The following is an 18,258-nucleotide window of genomic DNA, read 5'->3' on the forward strand; positions in this document are numbered from 1 at the left end:
GGCAGATTCACTCAGTAATATTCACATTTTCCAGCATGAGAGGTCTCTGTCACATCAGGTCTTTCACTTGGTTACTTCTACTTTGGTCAGACCTTACATAGAATTTTCTACAACTTCTGTCAACAAGAAATGTTCCTGCCTTTGCTCCAAAGCAGGAAAAGGAGCAGGATCCCTGAGTAACATGTTTCTCCACAAATGGTCAGGTTGTCTCATACAGCGCGCCCGTGTCATACGCGGGGCGGAGGGGGCGGCGCGTCCCATTCAATTGAATGGGTGGGTGCGCCCGTTGCGCCGCCGTGCACGAGCCCCATTGTTTACAATGGGGCTTGAGCATAGGCGGAATTTGCCTTATACGGAGGGATGCGGAACGGATCCCCACGTAAGGCGAGGGCCCACTGTATATCTATTCCCTTTCATTACATTGCTGGTGAAAGTAATAGTGAAACCCAGCAGGGACACATCCAACACAATTCTGGTGGCACCATGCTCGCCCCAATAGCCTTGGTTTGCCTTGCTTCTCCATTTCTCCAGAGGTTACCACATCAAATTCCCATTCACCAGATCTACTCTCACATACTCAAGAACAGGTGCTGATGTCAAAATACTATGGTTAATCACTTGGAGGATAATTTTTTAACCTAGATTGACAGTCTTGTCAGCATCAAGGAAAGAATGTACTAAATGAACTTATTATAAGTGGAAATACTTTAGCTTCTTCACATCCTCCAGATATGAAGCATCCACAGTCCTACGTTGCTTACTGCAACTTTGAGCATGAGGCCTTGCATTTTTCTCATTGAAGTTACATTAAGCCCCAAATGTAGCCCATCAACCAGTGTCTCATCTACTACTACTCTATTCTCCAATCCTGTAGTAAAGAGGTTTCTCAAGGACCTAACACATCTTTACACATCTGTTTTGCCTCTGACTCCACGCTGATCTCTATCACTGGTTCTGTCATAGTTAATGCACAAATCTGTTAAGCTTCTCACATCTGTAGATGAATGGCTCTTGTAGGCTGTCTTGTGCTGTCACTTCCACAAGATGAGCTTGCGGCCCTTTGGTGTGATAAACCTTTCTTTTCACTGTGACAAAGTCTGCCTTGGTCTGAATGTTACTTTCCTCCCAAAGATGGTCTCTCAGTTTCATTTCAGTCAAGACATTATTTTATCTACCTTCTATCCATGGCCATTGTCACCTCTAGAAAGGGTGCTCCATTGTTTAAAAATCTGTCATTCACCTTCTGTGTTCAACATAAAGCTACTTTACAATGTTCAAACAGATTGTTTGTTATGGAGGACCCAAAAAAGGACACTTCTACAGAATCTATCCTCTCAGTGGTTGTCAAAGTGGGTGGTAGAAGCTATGTGGCTCTCCTGTGGAATCACTAAGTAGCCTGTTCTTGTTGGTCTTAAGGTACACTATACTAGAGCTGTGGCTTCTTCTGCAGCTCTACTCTGTTGTGTGTCTTTACCTGAACTTTGTAAAACTGCAACATGAACTCAGCCATCTACATTTATTCAATACTGCAGAGCTAGGGTAGGAGCCCAATTTGGTCATGCTGTTCTTTCTGCTATTTCCAGTAACCTGACCCATTCCTCTCTGGTAAGCTTCATAGTCCCCTGTTTGTGTGAGGCACATAGTTCGTAAAGAAAAAGAGTAGGTTGCTTACCTGTGACTGTGGTTCTTCGAGTGGTCATCTGTATCCTCACACAACCAACCCTGTTTCCCCTCAGTTTTGGATCCTTATTTACTCTGGTGGAATTTTAAACTGAGGCAGTCTTGGATATTCATTGTAGATAGGGAGGAAGAGGAGTTCCCACCAAGCCCCTCAGCTCTAGAACATTCCAATATCTAACTGGATCTTTGTGCAGACATGTACATTCATTTTTATGAGGACACAGATGACCACTTGAAGAACCATAGTTACAGGTAAGCAATCTGTTTGTTTGTTTTTTCATTAGTGTTCATTGCAATGTATTGATCCCTGTATTGATAACCAGTATATTTTTTCTTCTCTTCAGGGTACTACCAGCTGCAGAGAGACATATCACTATCAATAGGATAACTGTTTGACATTTTATTCCCTATACTAGTATATCTTTTCTCCAGCCTATAAAACAGAAGAATAGTAGTTATTACCTCTTGCATTTAAAACTAGGATTTGCTGATCTAGTAAATTCAGTACTTAAAACATTGCTGTGAGTTAGATTATAATGTTGTTCAGTGCTGGAGGGTGTCAGAATACAATGTTGTCCAACATTATTCAAAATTTACTTTACCTACATCTTGTTATAATTGAATAATATATCTGTGTATATGAGCATAATACAGGGATGTCAATAGGGATTGTGTTGAAGGTTGAATTGCAAATTGTTCTTCTGATTTTTATAGATTTGATCTAGAAGAAGTAAAAAATGCAGGACTTTTCCAAAAATGGTGTGTGATACCTGTTCTGGGCCTTATAGAGAATTCCTTGTATGATGGCAACTTGCTACATAATTCCTTCTGTTTCCTGCTCCAAATAATAAATTCCTGCTCTAAAATGGCAGACATGCTGCTAGATAATGGCTTGCTATATACACTATGTAATACTTTGGCAGCACTTAATGGATTAGAAACCAAGTAAGTTGTGTGTTTCATTTTTATCATTTTGAATTACTGTTCAATATAGATTATTTTAGCTCTCAGATTTTCAAGTGGGAGATGGGTACTACAGGTTGAGCCTCTTTTATCCAGAATTCCAAAATGCTCCAAAAACCAAAACTTTTTCATGGGTGGCTGAGATAGTGACTTTTTTCTTTCTGATGTTCAGTGTACAAACTTTGTTTCATGCATATTTAAGCATTGTATAAAATTATTTTTAGGCTATGTGGATAAGGTGAATATGAAACATAAATGAACTGTGTGTTTAGACTTGATTTTCATCTCCATGAAATCTCATGATGTACATATATGCAAATACAGGTACTCCAAAATCCAAAAACTCTGAAATCCAAAACACTTCTGATCCCAAACATTTCAGATAACCTGTATAGGATAGCAACTGACAGAGGAGTACTGAAGAGTGGTGGCAGCTTTCCGTTTTTAACATGGGCTACAATTTTGATAAAGACTTCCTCAGACAGATCCTCTGTTGCTCATACCTCATATAGTACAATTTGTTTAAAAACAACAATTTTTATAGGGTTGAATTGATTTTAATCATTTCTCAAAAGGACTCAGTTTTGTGATTTAAATTACAGTTTAACACTCTAGTGAGGGAGGTGCTGTTTAAACATACTTACAATCAGTATTTTTATTTGAAGTACATTCAACTATTGTTGTATAATGCCAATACATAGAGACGTAGGCTTCATTAGAAAAACACTAAGCAATTGCTCTGAAGTGTTTTCAGATTAATTTGTCAGTTCATCAAAAAGAGGATCCTATTTATACCCATTCTCTGCCTTTTTGTTGATTCCTATGCTAACTTCCCAAATTCTTCTATTCAGTAGCCTGCTTCCTTTTTTGCATTTAGGGAGACTAGGCCTTCAGGAAACATTGTGAATTTTAGAGTAGGATGGATCAGATTATCCTGCTTTACCATAAATTGTTGTTAATATAGATAAAGAAATATTATTAAAAGTTACATAATTAATATTTATGTTCATATCTTTTACCTAGATTGTTTAACATAACCTCTTAGGAAAAAATTGAAATCTGATTGTAAAATTTTAAAATACAGTTTAAATCCAGTTTAAAATTTTAAAAGCTGATTAAATTTCTAAAAAATGTAAAGCTTAAATTTGATTACTATAATTTAATGTGGCTATATTGGAAATAATCCAGCCATATTGCATTTCTGTATGGATATGAAAAGGTGTTTCCAGTTCTAAATTAGTTGAATTAGTGTCTAATTCTGAGTTCCCAAGTTTCTAATGGTAGTGGGTTATATCTAAAATTACAGGATATTCTAGGTGATAGTACTTGTTTGCCATATGCCCATTATTTTTTAACTGATGGGATTGGCAAACATGTATCTGAACTGAGTAAAGTTGTGTGATTTGATATGCTGTCTGACTAATTCTGTTACTAAAATATGGAATTTCAAAAACTGATTTCACTTTCTCAGCATCCTCTCAGATGACTACAGGCTACTTGTGTGTGATATACAGCAGTTACTTGTAGCAGTAACCATCCATGCCTGCAGTTCTTCAGGTTCCCAGTATTTTCGGATCATTGAAGATCTCATGGTGTTACTCGGGCATCTTCAGAATAGCCAGAATGAAAGAACTCAGCGTAAGCCTCAAATTCCTTTGTATGGATGTATTGCAGAGAAATTTATTTCATTTAATAATTTATGGAATAATTTGAAGAAATGTGTTCTTGTTCACTTGATCTCTGCTTTCAGATATGGCAGTAGCTTTGCAGTTCAGAGTCTTGCAGGCAGCTGTTGAGTACATCAAGACTGCAGGAAATCTAGACTCTGAAGATATGAGCAATTCCTTTCCCACACCTATTGCACATCATCAGGCTATATTTCAAAAACGCAAAAGTCTTTCTGGTGAGTAATGGAAATCATGTACAGTACCCTGAAATGAGCAAACCTTGAGCACCCTTTTTAATGAAAGCTAATTCATTTTTATGTAGAGCACAGGTGAACAAACTGTGACCTATGGTCACATGTGGCCTCAGGGCCATTTTTGTGACCACCATGGCCTGCCTTGGCAAAAACATAGTCCTCAAATGCCCTTGAGGGGACATGGGGGCATTTTGGGCATGTCCATTTTAGGTTCAGGATGTAAACAGGAAATATACAGCCTGTTCTGGGTCTATATTGCCCCATGGGTGCCTAAAAACATACTAGAGGGGAGAAATGGAGAGGTGTAAATTAGTGCCAGCGTGGTATAGTATTTTTTGTTTGAACATTGAATTATGACTATGGAGACCAGGGTTCGAATCCCGGTTCAACCATGTAAACACACTGGGTGACCTTGGGCAAAGTCACACACTATAAGCCTCAGAGGATAGCAATGGCAAACTCCCTCAGAAAACCAGCATAAGTGGGAAGTATATAAATGTTGTCTTTGTTCTTAAGCACAAGGAGGTATATTATAATCATTATGATTTCCTGCTCTGTTCAGATTAATTTAGATCCTAGAGCATTAAAAATGAAACATTTAGTTAACTTTGAATGATCACATATTTTGTGCTATTCACAGATTGTTGAGCTTTTACTTTATTTACTGTATTTTTCTGTCATCATTATAATAATTATAACAAAAGTATGAATTTGGTATATTTTTTGCCAAAAAGACTATACATGAAGAACAACAGTTACAAAGGGCTCAGAAGAATATAGAAAGCAATTAGTTTCTAATTCTGATATGTCTTGGTCTATATTATCTTTAAATTTTTATGGGTTATGTCTAATTATTGTCTTGTTTTTTAATATTTATAACAGATTTGTGTTTGTTTCTAGTCCCTGCAAAAGGCCTTTTCTCATTCAGGCCAACATTTTAGGCATTTTAAAAATACTGAATAAAGAGTTGACCATGTCAGAGCACATGGAGCTTGTATCCTCACTGTTTTCTGCTTTTCAACATGCTTCCAGTACTCTCTTCACTACTTCAACTAGAACACTGATGCACTGCAAGTGCAACAATAAGTGGCTAGCTACAGAGATCGGTCAATGAATCCAGGCTGTAGAATTCTTAATCGGAAATGTTTTTTGTTCTTGTAAGCATTTGCAGAACATTTTTCTGAACTAAATCACTGAATCATCTGCTTCCCACTCTCAATCAATAGGCATGGCTGACCGCACGTGCAGTGACTTCACGGCATTTTGACAGTATGGCGTTTACACACTCGTGCCGCAGAGATATTAAATTCAGTGTTTTGCCTGTAGAAGCCTGCAACACTAAGTTCATTCTGTCACATCTCCCATGTGACAAGATGACGAGAGGGAGAGAGAAAATTTTATAACACAGCCACACAGCATTCTGTCAGAATTGTTGTAATGCTTTAATTATCATATACTCATCAGTGCCTGTGCTATTTTGACTTTTTCCTGAACCTTTACTACAAATATTGTATATGTGTCATGTTAAACACAAGCAAACAGCAAAGAAAAGTGCAAATACCACTTCATTTCATTAGCTTTTAATAGTGCAAGATTAAGAGATTTAAGCAAAGGGGGCATTAAAGCAAAAAGAACCTACAGAACAGTGGGTTAACATGTACCTAATTAATCCACTGTTCTGTAGGTTCATTTTGCTTTAATGCTCCCTTTGCATAAATCTTTTAACCTTGCATTATTAAAGCTAATGAAATGAAGTAGTATTTGCACTTTTCTTTGCTGTCTGCTTGTGTTGTGAAAGCCAAAGGAGGAGGAAATGGAAGGGAGTGAGACAACTTTTCACTTAATAATCTATGTACCCAGCACTGCATGAGAAATAAACACTAAAGGAATCCAAATGGTTTGATTTCCCCTCACCCCAAATAATATTTTTAAAAGAAAGAGTAAATCAATAAAAATGAAAGGAGGAGAATTGGGAAGAGTCACAGTGCTCTACCACCACCACACAGAAATACTCCAGCCGTGTAGGCCAGTGTAGAGAGTTTGTGTGTGAGAAATCAGCTTTCAGCTCTAAAGGGTCTGCCATTCTTAAAGGGCCATGACTGCCTGCTTGAGGGTGTTTCTTTTCATGGACTTTGAGTTTTTTGTTATTTTGCTTCAAGGATGCAAAATGAAAGTTAGCAGACCACATGCAGAATGCAGGCAACACTTCTCCTATCTTCGTCTTTGACATAAACATTGTTCATTTCCATCAGCTAAAATATTACACGAACTAATATTGCATTGGCTCTGAAGAGCCAATTCAGCCTTCTACATTTGTAGACGCTCCTTATATTGCAAATCATTTTATGAAATCACTTTGCAGCAAGATAAACATTTACCCATTTAAGGTTAGTATGCAAAGAGATCTTGTAGTACCTTTGAGACTGAGTGAAAGAAGCTGGTAGCATAACGTATGGATGAGGAAGTAGACCAAGTCTATGAAAGTTTCTCCTACCAGCTTTTTTGCTCAGTTAGGACCAAAACAGACAGCCATAAACTGCATGCTATGCCCCCACCCCAGTGTTTTCCCAGCTCAAAAAGAAGTGGCAGAAAACTGCTCCTTTTTCAACCAGGAAAAAGCTGGTTTTGTGGCTGCAGCTGCAGCCTTTTGGCATTTCTGCGGCACGAGTGTGTAAACGCCATACTGTCAAAATGCCGTGAAGTCACTGCACGTGCGGTCAGCCATGCAGCTTCCTGGTGGCATGCGCTGTCTGAACCTCATGCCCCCACTACTGGGAAGCCAACTCTTTGCCGGTCTGTTTTGCCCCTTAGTCTCAAAGGTGCTAGAAGATCCCTTTGCTTACTTATATTTCAGATTAACACGGCTATGTCTCTGAATTCTATTTAAAGTTATTGCTTAAACTGATACTTTTTGTTGGTTGTTTAAAACAAATGTTCAGTTTCAGTGAAAGATTCCACTGTTTCTCATCTGCCAAGACACTCACATTCCTACAGTCAATACCAGATGCTTTCTTCCATCAGTCTATTAAATTTGGAATCATTCCTCCTATCTCCTCTTGGATCTACTTTCTGTTCATTCCCAACAGAACCAGGTGCAGTAATGGTAGCTGTGTCTACCAGAACATTCTGAGAAAACATTTTTGAGGAAATGTTTTTGTAGACTCTAGATGTAGAACATGTACATATAGAACACGTGTATCATCAGAATAGTACTTGATGATATGTCATTGAATTAGATTGTTGATATTCTTTTAACAATTAATTTGAATGATTCTTCCCCCCCCCCCCAGTTTGTGATATTAAATAAATCTAACTCCTAACAGTCGAAATGGGAAGCATAATTATAATCACTATTAGTATTGTAAGTAGTTGAGAATTACTGGTAAACTGCAACTTAAAACTTAAACATGAGATGCTTATCCGTAGCTCTCTTATTTATATTTCTTTTTCATTTTTTAAAGCATCAAGAAAATTTTCCCTTGCTCAGTCGGATACATTGCTAATGAGAATGCATACAATTGCAAGTGAAGAACTCACTTTGATGATGCAGCAGAGAATGGGGCAAGATAATTCCTTTCGTGCCACTGAAGCAGAACTTATGCAAAGACTACAAAGAATTACAGTTCTAGCAACCAACAGGTTAATGTATCAAGGTACAAAAACTCCTTTAAACAATTATTGTATAACCTGTCCTTTTTGCAAATAGATACACTGACTAGCATCTTTCTTAATTAAAATTTTGTAGATCATTAAGATTGCCTTTCTGCACTGTGTGATTTTATTTCTTATTCAGCTTATATGAGAAATACTAAAGTTAATTTTAGACTGCTGAAAGGTTGGAATGATTGTAGATGTTTTGAAGGTAAGAGAGAAAAATCATCACAGCATGAGGAGGCAAAACAGAATAACTTAGCTATTATGAACAGCTATCGGTAATGTTATTTAAATGAGATCAAATATCAGTATATTAAATTGAAAAAATTAAGTAATTAATAGGTCAAACCAAAAGCAGGGTGAACCGTCTATTCTGGTGAATCATTTCATACAGTATTCAAAATTGTCCTGATTTTATTTATTTATTTATTTATTTATTTATTTGCTTATCATTTCCATGAGCCCTGGTGGCGCAGTGGTTAAATGCCTGTACTGCAGCCATTCACTCAAGACCACAAGGTTGCGAGTTCAAGACCAGCAAAAGGGCCCAAGCTCGACTCAGGCTTGCATCCTTCCGAGGTCGCTAAAATGAGTACCCAGACTGTTGGGGGCAAATTAGCTTACTTGCTAATTAGCTTACTTGCTGTTCACCGCTATGATCTTTGGAATAGCGGTATATAAATAAAACAAATTATTATTATTTTTGTCCAGTCTGTGGTGCCTACACTTCTCCAGATGATTTGATGTCTTTCTCCTTCTGCTTCTGGTTCTGCCTTTCCTCAAAATATAGGAAGTCTAACTATACTAAAAATAAGATAATACCATGGTTTCCACAGATGTAGGTTGTCTTGCTGCTACTTTTGATTTTTTTTGTAAAAGAAATAATCTTCATGTGCAAAACAACTTATCCCAACTTCTTTCCATGCATACCCCCTCTATTGCTCTGGCTCAGTTTTATTAGTGTATTGTTGTTTTTAATAATTTTATTTGTTCTAAAATGCCTTTGTGTCTGTATCTTAAAGCATATTGAAACAGGTATTCATGAATATGAAAAAGCATTTGAGGACACATTTAAAATTTGATAGTAAAAACAAACATGCTGTCTTTCTTCTTAGCACAGTTTTAACTATGTGACTTTTGGGGACAGGTCATTAAATGATTACTAGGAAAAAATTAGCCTACTCTTTTGGAAGGGCTAAAAGTGTGTTCAGAATCTTTCTTTCTTTCATACATTATTATGTTGTGTGGATATAACATACAGGGATTAATAGACAGAAAATGCTGCATTCTGTTCCCCTCCCCATTTCAAATCGCAGTGGTCATTCTGTGCATGGCTTACAGTGGAAGAGCATTGACTGAATAGTGCTAGAAGTGTCAGGTTCTATGTCAGGAATGAGACTTCAGAGTATACTTTTTATTGTTACATTCTACTACAAATGCATATTTTGGTGAAAACTTTGCAGATAGTACATATAGCGATCACATCTGTAAGTGATAAATTTCACCCACTACCCAATGTATCAGATCCTATCTGATTTTGGAAGAAAAGGAAGGTCAGTACTGGTTAGTACTTGGATGAAAAATCACCAATGAATACCTGGTGTGGGCTATATTTCAGAGGAGGAAATTGGCAAAACCACCTCTGAGTATTCCTTGCCTAAGGAAATCCTATGAAAAGCATGAACTCACCATAAGTTGACTGGAGACAAGAAGGCACGTACATGCACACATACATGCATGTGGTTAGATCAGGATGGGTACACATGCCATTTTTGGATCCTCCTCGCCCCACTACCAGCATTTTCCTGAAACTTGCTTTCCACCTGATTTTTTAAAAACAGAGCTTTCTTGTCAGATGCTGGGCCACACGGCACCCCCCTCCCATGTTTCATTATTCCCATATCTAATTTAAAAACATGTTATTTCCTATGATTTAATGGTTATTTGCCTTGGATCAAAATAGGACAAATATGGCTCTGAGTTGGAGGGGACTGATTAGACCCTGATCTAATACTGCTGTTTACAAATTGCAGAACTTTCTGACAACTATCTTGATATGATAGAGGCCTCTGTCCAGAGCAGAATTTCCATTTCACAATTGGAAGAGACTGAAAAAGACAACCAACAGGAGTTACCTACTTATAAAAGTCCTTTCCTCAAAGAAATGTTTAAAATAATGATTGAAGGATTATCAGTTGTAAGTAATCATATTTGGTGTTATCTCCGGAAGTGCATTGTCTTCTGCCTACTGCTAGTCTGCTTGCATACTTTGAGCATATATTTCTTACCGTTTGGTTTTCCATCATTCTATCAGATGGTTTTGAATACTATATATATATGTTATTTAGATGCACGTGTGTGTGTGTGTGTGTTATTTAGATGCACCAGCATGCTTTTTTCTAAATACAGTATGAATTACGTTGGTAGTTCCCCTCTTATATATAAAGTGTTTTTTTTATCTCAAACCCTTTTCAATCGAACATGAGTTTGTTGCTGCTGCTGCAATTTAAAGTTGTTTTTGATATTTTAGTAAACCTCTCCTTCAAGGTGTATGTGATAGTTGGGTGGGATATTTGAAATCTTTGAAGTTTTTAATAAAAAACCAAATTTTAACTTGATGCTAAAATTACTTTAATGTTGGTGCCAATTCTACAACTGAGGTGCCACTGCAGAAACTCTACCATGTCATTCTAAAATGTGTTTCTCCTACTGATGGAACACAGTAGAGCCCCTCCAATAATCTCAGTTCTGAGGCAGCCATGAATATAGAAAGACACTCCCTCAAGTACCTAAGTCCTAAGCCATTTAAATCAGTATGAAAACATATTGGCAGCCAATGCAATTTCTTCAGAATTGATGATGTATGATATCTGAATGGATTTCCAGTGAGCAGTCTAGTTACTGCATTTTGTATCTTCAAGAGCAGCCCCATGTAGAGTGAATTGCAGAGGTCTAATTGGGAAGATGGCCTCAAGCACTGAGTCCATCTAGGCCTCCAGTGACAAGGATAGATCCACAGTACTTCTAAACATCTGCTTCTTTAGAGAGACCTGCTTCTTCAGGGAGAGTGCAACTACATTTAGGACAGTAACATACCCAGTACTTGTACTGAAGAAGCACCAGTTCACAGAGTCTCTGTTTTACTGGGATTCAGCTTCAATTTATTCACCCTAATCCAATCTATTACAGCATCCAAGCACTGCTCCAGCATCTCCACAGGTGACAAGGGGAAGTAGACCTGAGTGTCATCAGCATACTGATGGAACCCAATTACATAATTATTATGGCTTCTCCCAGTGACCTCATATAGACATTGAATAGCATGTGAGACGAGATTGAATCCAATTGCAACCCACAGCACAGTGGCCATCGGCCTGAGCAGAAGTCCCCCAATCCCACTGTCTGGAACCGACTTTGCAGATAGGAGTGGAACCAGTAAAAGAGTGCCTTATGCTCCCATCTGCCAGAGTCGGTCCAGTAAGGTACCATGATCAGTGTACAAAAATAAATTAGAGCCTGAATTTCTAAGGTTAGGGAAAAGCACCCACTAAGAGAATTTCACTTTTCTTTGCCTAGAGTACAAGCCGGATAAGCACCCCAAAGCAACAGTGGAAGAGAATTCTCTTGTCCTGTAAAGATACATTTCGAGTACAGCTTGGAAGACTACTTGTGTATTCTTTATCTCCAAAACGCTGTTTACAAGAAAGAAAGCAAACTCTGGAGATCTTAACTGAAATTAATCAGCAAGAAATTTTGAGAGACTGTCTAAGTCCAACTTTGCAAGTAAGGTTACTGCACTTCTTAAATTCCAAAAATGAAATCATTATACAGCGGGCCCTTCTTATCCACGGGGGTTCTATTCCAGACACCCCACCCACCCACCCTGAGAAATGGCAAAAACTGTTGGACCTCAAGCCCTACAGTATTCATTGCTGTCCTGGGTCTGCATGCATGCATGACCATTGAAATCAGTGGAGCTTGCTGTCTGCAGTTGGGGCAGGCACATTGTAATACTGCTAAAAGCTTGCATATTATTTGTTCTCGGTGCAAATTGTGGTGACACATCTTCTTCAAAACTTACTGGACAAAATGTTCCTTTTCTGAACAATCTCATAACAAGTCAAATAAATAATAGGTTCGATTTCCAGTTTAGTAGCAAGCTTTACCACTGTTACAATTTATCTACTTCTTAATGATTTATTCAACAAAATGTTAATATGCTGTTCAGGGCTCACAAATAAAATTTTATTCATCATAAATGATATCTTTACTTTCTGAGAGGGTGATGTTTTCCATAAAAAACATTTTGCCAAATCCCACTGCCCAGAAATCATAGGACTATACAGGTCTTTAACAATAAAATAAGCGCTTTGCACTGGGCCTGCTAACAAACTAGTAAACAATGCAGACATTTCAAAATGGTGTAATTTTTTTAATGTCAATAAGAGGTTGCAGAATTCAGGTCATTTCCAATTTAGGGCAATCCTAAAGCAGTTTTCTTGGTTTTTCTTAGTAAGGTTTGTTCAGAAGGGGGTTTGCCTTTGACTTCCTCTGAGGCTAAGAGAGCATGATTTCCTCAAGGTCACCCAGTGGATTTCCATGGCGAAGTGGTTCCAGGTGCATTTTCTGGTCTCAACCACATGGAGTGTATTTCAGTAGTTCCATTGTGAAGGTCACAGTTACATAAATTATAGTGACTAGCTCTCTAATAGCTAAATACAATTAGAGAACCAAATGAAGTTGGAAAAAGCATTCTAGGTTGTAGCCACCATGTTGGAATCCAGAAGTATCCCCAGGATACAACTTTGCCACTGAAGGAAGGGTAAATATTTTAAATTTTGAATATTTTCCTAGCTAAGCCCATCCCACCACTATCATATAAGCACAGTAGTACCAGCTGCAGCATTATCAGATATTTTTGACAATGAATTGATGGTGTGTGTCTGCCCCCTTTTTGTCATGTTGCTGGTCTGTTTTGTATAATACCATTTAAACTCATTAAGGCAAGCCCAATGAAATTGTTCATACTTTTTAGAACAATAGACCATGAAGCCATATCAATCCTTACAATTTTTTAATATCAAAATGGTTTTTCATGTTACAAATAGCTGCTTGCTCTTTGAAACAAGCCCCAAAGCCTTCATGGATGCACGAAACCAGCTTTATCATGCATACCTGTGTAAATTAGATGTGTGTGAACTATTACATAGTCTTAAAACTTAAAATTTCTATTTATTTTTTTTCCAGCATGGGCCCAAGTTGTCTCTCTACTTATTTGAGTTAATTCATAATCACAAAGATGGATTAACCAATGAAGAGCAATTGTCAGTGGGAGTTTTTATGAATGCATTAAAACTTTGTGGTTACAAATATATTCCTGTCAATGCACCACCAAAGCCAGACCTCATAAAAGCTATGAAAGAGGTGTGTACATTTATATAATCTGTGATTGACATCTGTGATCCTCATGTGTATGTGCCTTCAAGTTTAGGATATGTTTATACATAATAGAACTAACATAATATGTAATAGAAAAGAGTAACATCATCATGATAATTGGTAGCATCTTAATTTCTTAAGATGTTTGTAGCATGCTTGTGAGGCAATGAAAAGTGAAAAAGGTTATAAAATTCTTTAAAATGAATCTTTAACAATGTAAGTAATATGAAAATACTGGAAAGTAGCTGAAAAATTAAACCTCTGAATTTTTTTTTAAATAAACTGTTGTCAGGACCAAAAGAAATATGAGGCAGAAGAAGATGTAAACAAAGCTGCTTGGGAGAAAACAATGGCTAATAACCGACAAACGTAAGTTGTTCCTTTCTTTTTTTTTCTGCTGATCACAAAATTTATTGTTGCAAAAATATGGAGCTGTCAAAAGCAGCACCAATCTATTCCCTTCCCAGATCCCTGATAATGTTTAGCAGTGACATGCAAATGTGACATGTTTCACTGTGTGTTTTCCTACATCCATCTCTGCATCAGTTGATGATGTGAAAAAGAGAACAGTTAATTATGAAATGTAATGTATTTAATTATTATGCCTTTGAGGGAGCAAATAGGATGGACTCACTACAAGGCTGTTCTTTGTGATTTTGGCAACAACTGTTTTACCCCCTGGGTTCCATTACAGTGGTGTTGGTGCTTGCATACACCTTTACAGGGACCAACAAGCCATTTTCAAACTAAATTTCTTTTATTACTCTTCTGTGTCTCAGGCTCTGAAACACAAAATAGTTGAAGTTGAACCCAATTTCTGAGGGTCTTGAAACCTTTTGGAGAGATTTGGGGCCTAACATAGACTGGAAATGGGAGACATTAAAAGCTTGGTTTGTGTGCAGCCCTTCTAAATAGTTCGTGTTGTTAATACTGTTTTCAGCCTTACTTTTTTTTTATCCTTAGCTAGCCAGGAGAATTACCTTTTAAACAGATATCCTCATTCAGTCTCTTTCAGCGTCTGGATGCAAAATCAAAGGACATTTCTAAAATAGCTGGTGATATCACCCAGGCTGTCTCCCTGTCCCAAGGAATGGAAAGAAAGAAGGTGATTCAGCACATCAGAGGAATGTATAAAACAGACTTAAGTGCCAGCAGGCATTGGCAGGAGCTTATTCAGCAGCTTACACATGATAGGTATGCAATTTTACAGTGATGATCTACACTTAAAAGCATGAGTGGTGGCTGCTGTTGTCTCAAAAAGAGAAAGGAAAAATAGTCTTGAACTATATGTTTGTTTATTGGGCACTTAATGTAGTTTTCATTAAACTAGGCATATAAAGTGTCTTAGAGCCTTATCGTACATGCAAGTAAAACAAAATTACAATAGGATAATAGCATCCATGGAAGGGGGCTACTGCATGATGTCATTGTTGCTCTGTTCTCCCATTCTCTCATTTAAAAGACACTTCTTTTTAATATCACAAAAATCCATTAATGACCCTCTTACTTGTCTCTGTTGCACTATGATTTCCTGGGTAAAAGTTCAGTAGCATGTGTATGAGGATTTGGAGTGGTTGGTCAGTGGGAATGCTGTGGATGAGGAAATGCCAGTTCACCTTGAATGATCAGGGAAGAGAGAGAAGGGGTAGGAGATTCAGTTTGGTCTGCCAGTGGGAGCTCTCTCCTCCAACCGTGCTTCCACCCTGGAAGGACTGCAATGTAAAATTGAGATGCCTTCCTTTCCTATCTTGTACCCTCCAATAGTTCACAGATGATAACCAGGTTGAGGAATGAGGAAGAACAAACAAAAAGGAGAGACTGCATCTGTTTTCTAAATTTATTTTTCCTTCATTGAAAAACAACCACCTTACCACCACCATCTCCTCCAACTGAGGCTTGTCAACGAAGCCAGTTTGCTCACTGCCCCTCCTACTTTTCCAGGCCAATTTGTTATAGCGCTGTATAGTGTTATACAGCAGTCTCAGGTGTGCTAGTGAGGAGAGCAGTCCAAATTGCATAGCGCTGTTAAAAGAAACACTATTTTAACACATGCAGCAAGGCTGCCAGTTACTGTCACTTTATTTGTATAATAGTTTTACATCTTCACTGTTTAGAAAGAGTTTACAAGCAAATCTGTTCTACAGAGAAGCAAAGTGGTACAAGTGTTGATGGTGGACTGAATTTTTCTTGCCATGTCTTCAAAAATCAGGATCAGTTAAAGTATATGAGATATGAAATAAAAATTACATGTGTCAATACTGCTCTTTCTAGTTTAATGCAAGCCACTGAAAGTCAGATCAAGCTGATTTGCCAGTGCTTCAAAATTATTACCATCTCCAGCTTTAAATCTCTTGAGAAGGGATTATATTTTTCTTATCTGTTTGTAGCATAACTGTACATTTTGAATATGTGATAATATTTAAGGCTCTTCAGTACACAGCTGTAAATCCTGAAGTAACATCAGAAATATCTGGATGTTCTGTATGTTGTAGCACTATCTTAAACCAGCAGTGAAGTTGTATCTCATAATTTGTCAAATTCTTCTGCTTTCAGAGCGCTCTGGTATGACCCTGCCTCCTATCCTACATCTTGGCAACTAGATCCAACAGAAGGTCCTAACAGAGAGAGGCGCCGTTTGCAAAGGTGCTACTTAACTATTCCAAATAAGTACCTTCTTAAAGACAGACAAAAATCAGAAGGTAACTTTTACTATCTTCTGTGGTTTTAGTTATTTTCTCTGAATATATTAATGGATTAATGTTTTTGTATGGGTTTGTACCTTAACAGAAGTGATTAAATCCCCTCTGGCTTACCTCTCTGAAGACAAAACACATTCATCTCATTCATCTACTGTAAAAGATAAAGCTGCCAGTGAGCATATAAGGTTAGTTTGAATGAACAATAAACTGGACTTTGGGGCACTTCCATTTTTTGTTTTGGTTTATGGAAAATGAGTGAAAGTGAGAATGCAACTATTTAAAGATAAATTAACGTACTGTAATATTGCAAGTACCCACTTGCTTGATTCTATGCAACTGATAATAATTTCCAAGTGACTGGGAAAAAGTTCTTCTCTTCGTCTCCCCCCCCCCCCCCCGACCTGCTTTAGATCAGAAAATTACCAATACAATGGGGGAGGAGTATGGATAGATCAGTAACTTTTTGGAATTTTATGCCAGGCAGACCTAACTGAGAATAGTATATAACTCTTAATGTTTGGGCTTACTGCCAGTTAAAACAGCTGTGAATGGTCTGTCACTGTTTCTAATATACTTTTTAGCAGTTTGTAGAAATGTCAGATGGTGCCTTCCATGTTTTGTGACCTTTTGGCCCCTCTGTTTAAATGTTTTGTTTCTCTGCATGTTTGTGTATCTCTGTAATCTCCCCTCAAAAGAACTAAACAATTGACTCTCCATCCCATAGAAAGATAGACAGGTCAATGGAGGTAGGGCAGGGGAACACAGCAGCCCGAGAATTTGTAAGTGCCATGTTTGCTCAAGGGAGAAGCAAACTAATCAAGCCTCCCACCCCATTCCAAACCATACCTGGACTCATTTTTCTTCTTTTCCATCCTTCTTTAATAGCTCCGCAGCCCTAGCTCAGCGGTCCATCATCATCATTATTTAATTATTTATTAATCCTGATTATTAATATGCTGAGTTTTGCTGCCCCACAAGAGCCATATGGTGGATTTCTTCACATCCTTATCCTTATTTGCCTTAGGCCTTCCTGTTTTACCAAATTTGTCATAGGAAAAACCATCCACACTAAGGAATTCTAATATTCTAAAAATAATTAACTTTAGTGTTAATAAGGAAATCTGATGAGTTAAACCATGCTGGTAGAAAACACTGATGAATTAATAACTTCATATTGTGAGCGAATAACATGACTTGTTTCCAAACTTTATTTTTGAGTACTGCAAATGAAACAGGTGTGACTTCCTTGGTAAGCTCTTCTGAAGTTCTCTTAAAGTGTAATGTTTCCATAAAAATCTGTATTAAAATTGTGAAAATTTCTGATTCATAATGGAGATAAATTGTACCTAATCCACATCTCCCAGGTTATTACCCAGTGTCTATAAAGTAAAGCTAAAAATAGTAATTAATCTTAATATGTTTTAATGTATAATGCATTGACTCTTAATGGCATATTTGAAGTCCTGGAACACAGATGTGTTGTTAACATATTTTGAGAAAAGTAGTTTCAAATATGTGTTAGATAGCCATAAAAACTAGTACTATGTAACATTACAGAGTTAATCGAAGATGTATCAGTGTGGCACCATCTAGAGAGACTCCTGGGGAATTGCTACTAGGTAAGAAAGCTATTTTTCCTAGCCTTGCAAAGTGGAGTTCTTACATAAGAGTGATTTTTTGTGTGTGTGTGAACAGCATCTTCTAATGCCTTGGGAAATACTGAAAAATAAATTTGCAGAATTTCCAGATTAAATGGGATGTATCTTTGGTACTTTGGTCCAGAACCTGATTGACGATCACCACATGTTTGTTACTAGGGAAGAATTATGTAGATACATACATTATTGGTTAGAATCATTTACTTATTATTTGGGTATGCATTAAGTTCGTGATTGCATCTAA

The 18,258-nt window shown here is 37.4% G+C and overlaps 1 protein-coding gene across 4 annotated transcripts in view; it reads left to right on the forward strand.

Moving 5' to 3' along the window:
• Positions 1–18,258, forward strand: part of LYST (lysosomal trafficking regulator) — a 123,243-nt gene that overhangs the window by 77,208 nt on the left and 27,777 nt on the right. For 2 of the 4 annotated variants that reach the window (XM_089529871.1, XM_089529872.1), the window contains exons 26-38: positions 2,395–2,625; positions 4,115–4,281; positions 4,394–4,546; positions 7,504–7,656; positions 8,026–8,217; positions 10,252–10,415; positions 11,795–12,001; positions 13,466–13,642; positions 13,950–14,026; positions 14,663–14,851; positions 16,211–16,356; positions 16,445–16,541; positions 17,914–17,975. In XM_089529871.1, the coding sequence (XP_089385997.1) occupies positions 2,395–2,625; positions 4,115–4,281; positions 4,394–4,546; positions 7,504–7,656; positions 8,026–8,217; positions 10,252–10,415; positions 11,795–12,001; positions 13,466–13,642; positions 13,950–14,026; positions 14,663–14,851; positions 16,211–16,356; positions 16,445–16,541; positions 17,914–17,975 (2,015 nt within the window). The remainder of the gene's footprint in view (positions 1–2,394; positions 2,626–4,114; positions 4,282–4,393; positions 4,547–7,503; positions 7,657–8,025; positions 8,218–10,251; positions 10,416–11,794; positions 12,002–13,465; positions 13,643–13,949; positions 14,027–14,662; positions 14,852–16,210; positions 16,357–16,444; positions 16,542–17,913; positions 17,976–18,258) is intronic. The other 2 variants (XM_089529874.1, XM_089529873.1) reach the window with 2 other exon arrangements.

Source organism: Sceloporus occidentalis, unplaced genomic scaffold (genome assembly GCF_023333645.1).
Source record: "Sceloporus occidentalis isolate IW3139 unplaced genomic scaffold, rSceOcc1.0.p SCAF_6, whole genome shotgun sequence".
NCBI classification, from domain to species: Eukaryota; Metazoa; Chordata; class Lepidosauria; order Squamata; family Phrynosomatidae; genus Sceloporus; species Sceloporus occidentalis.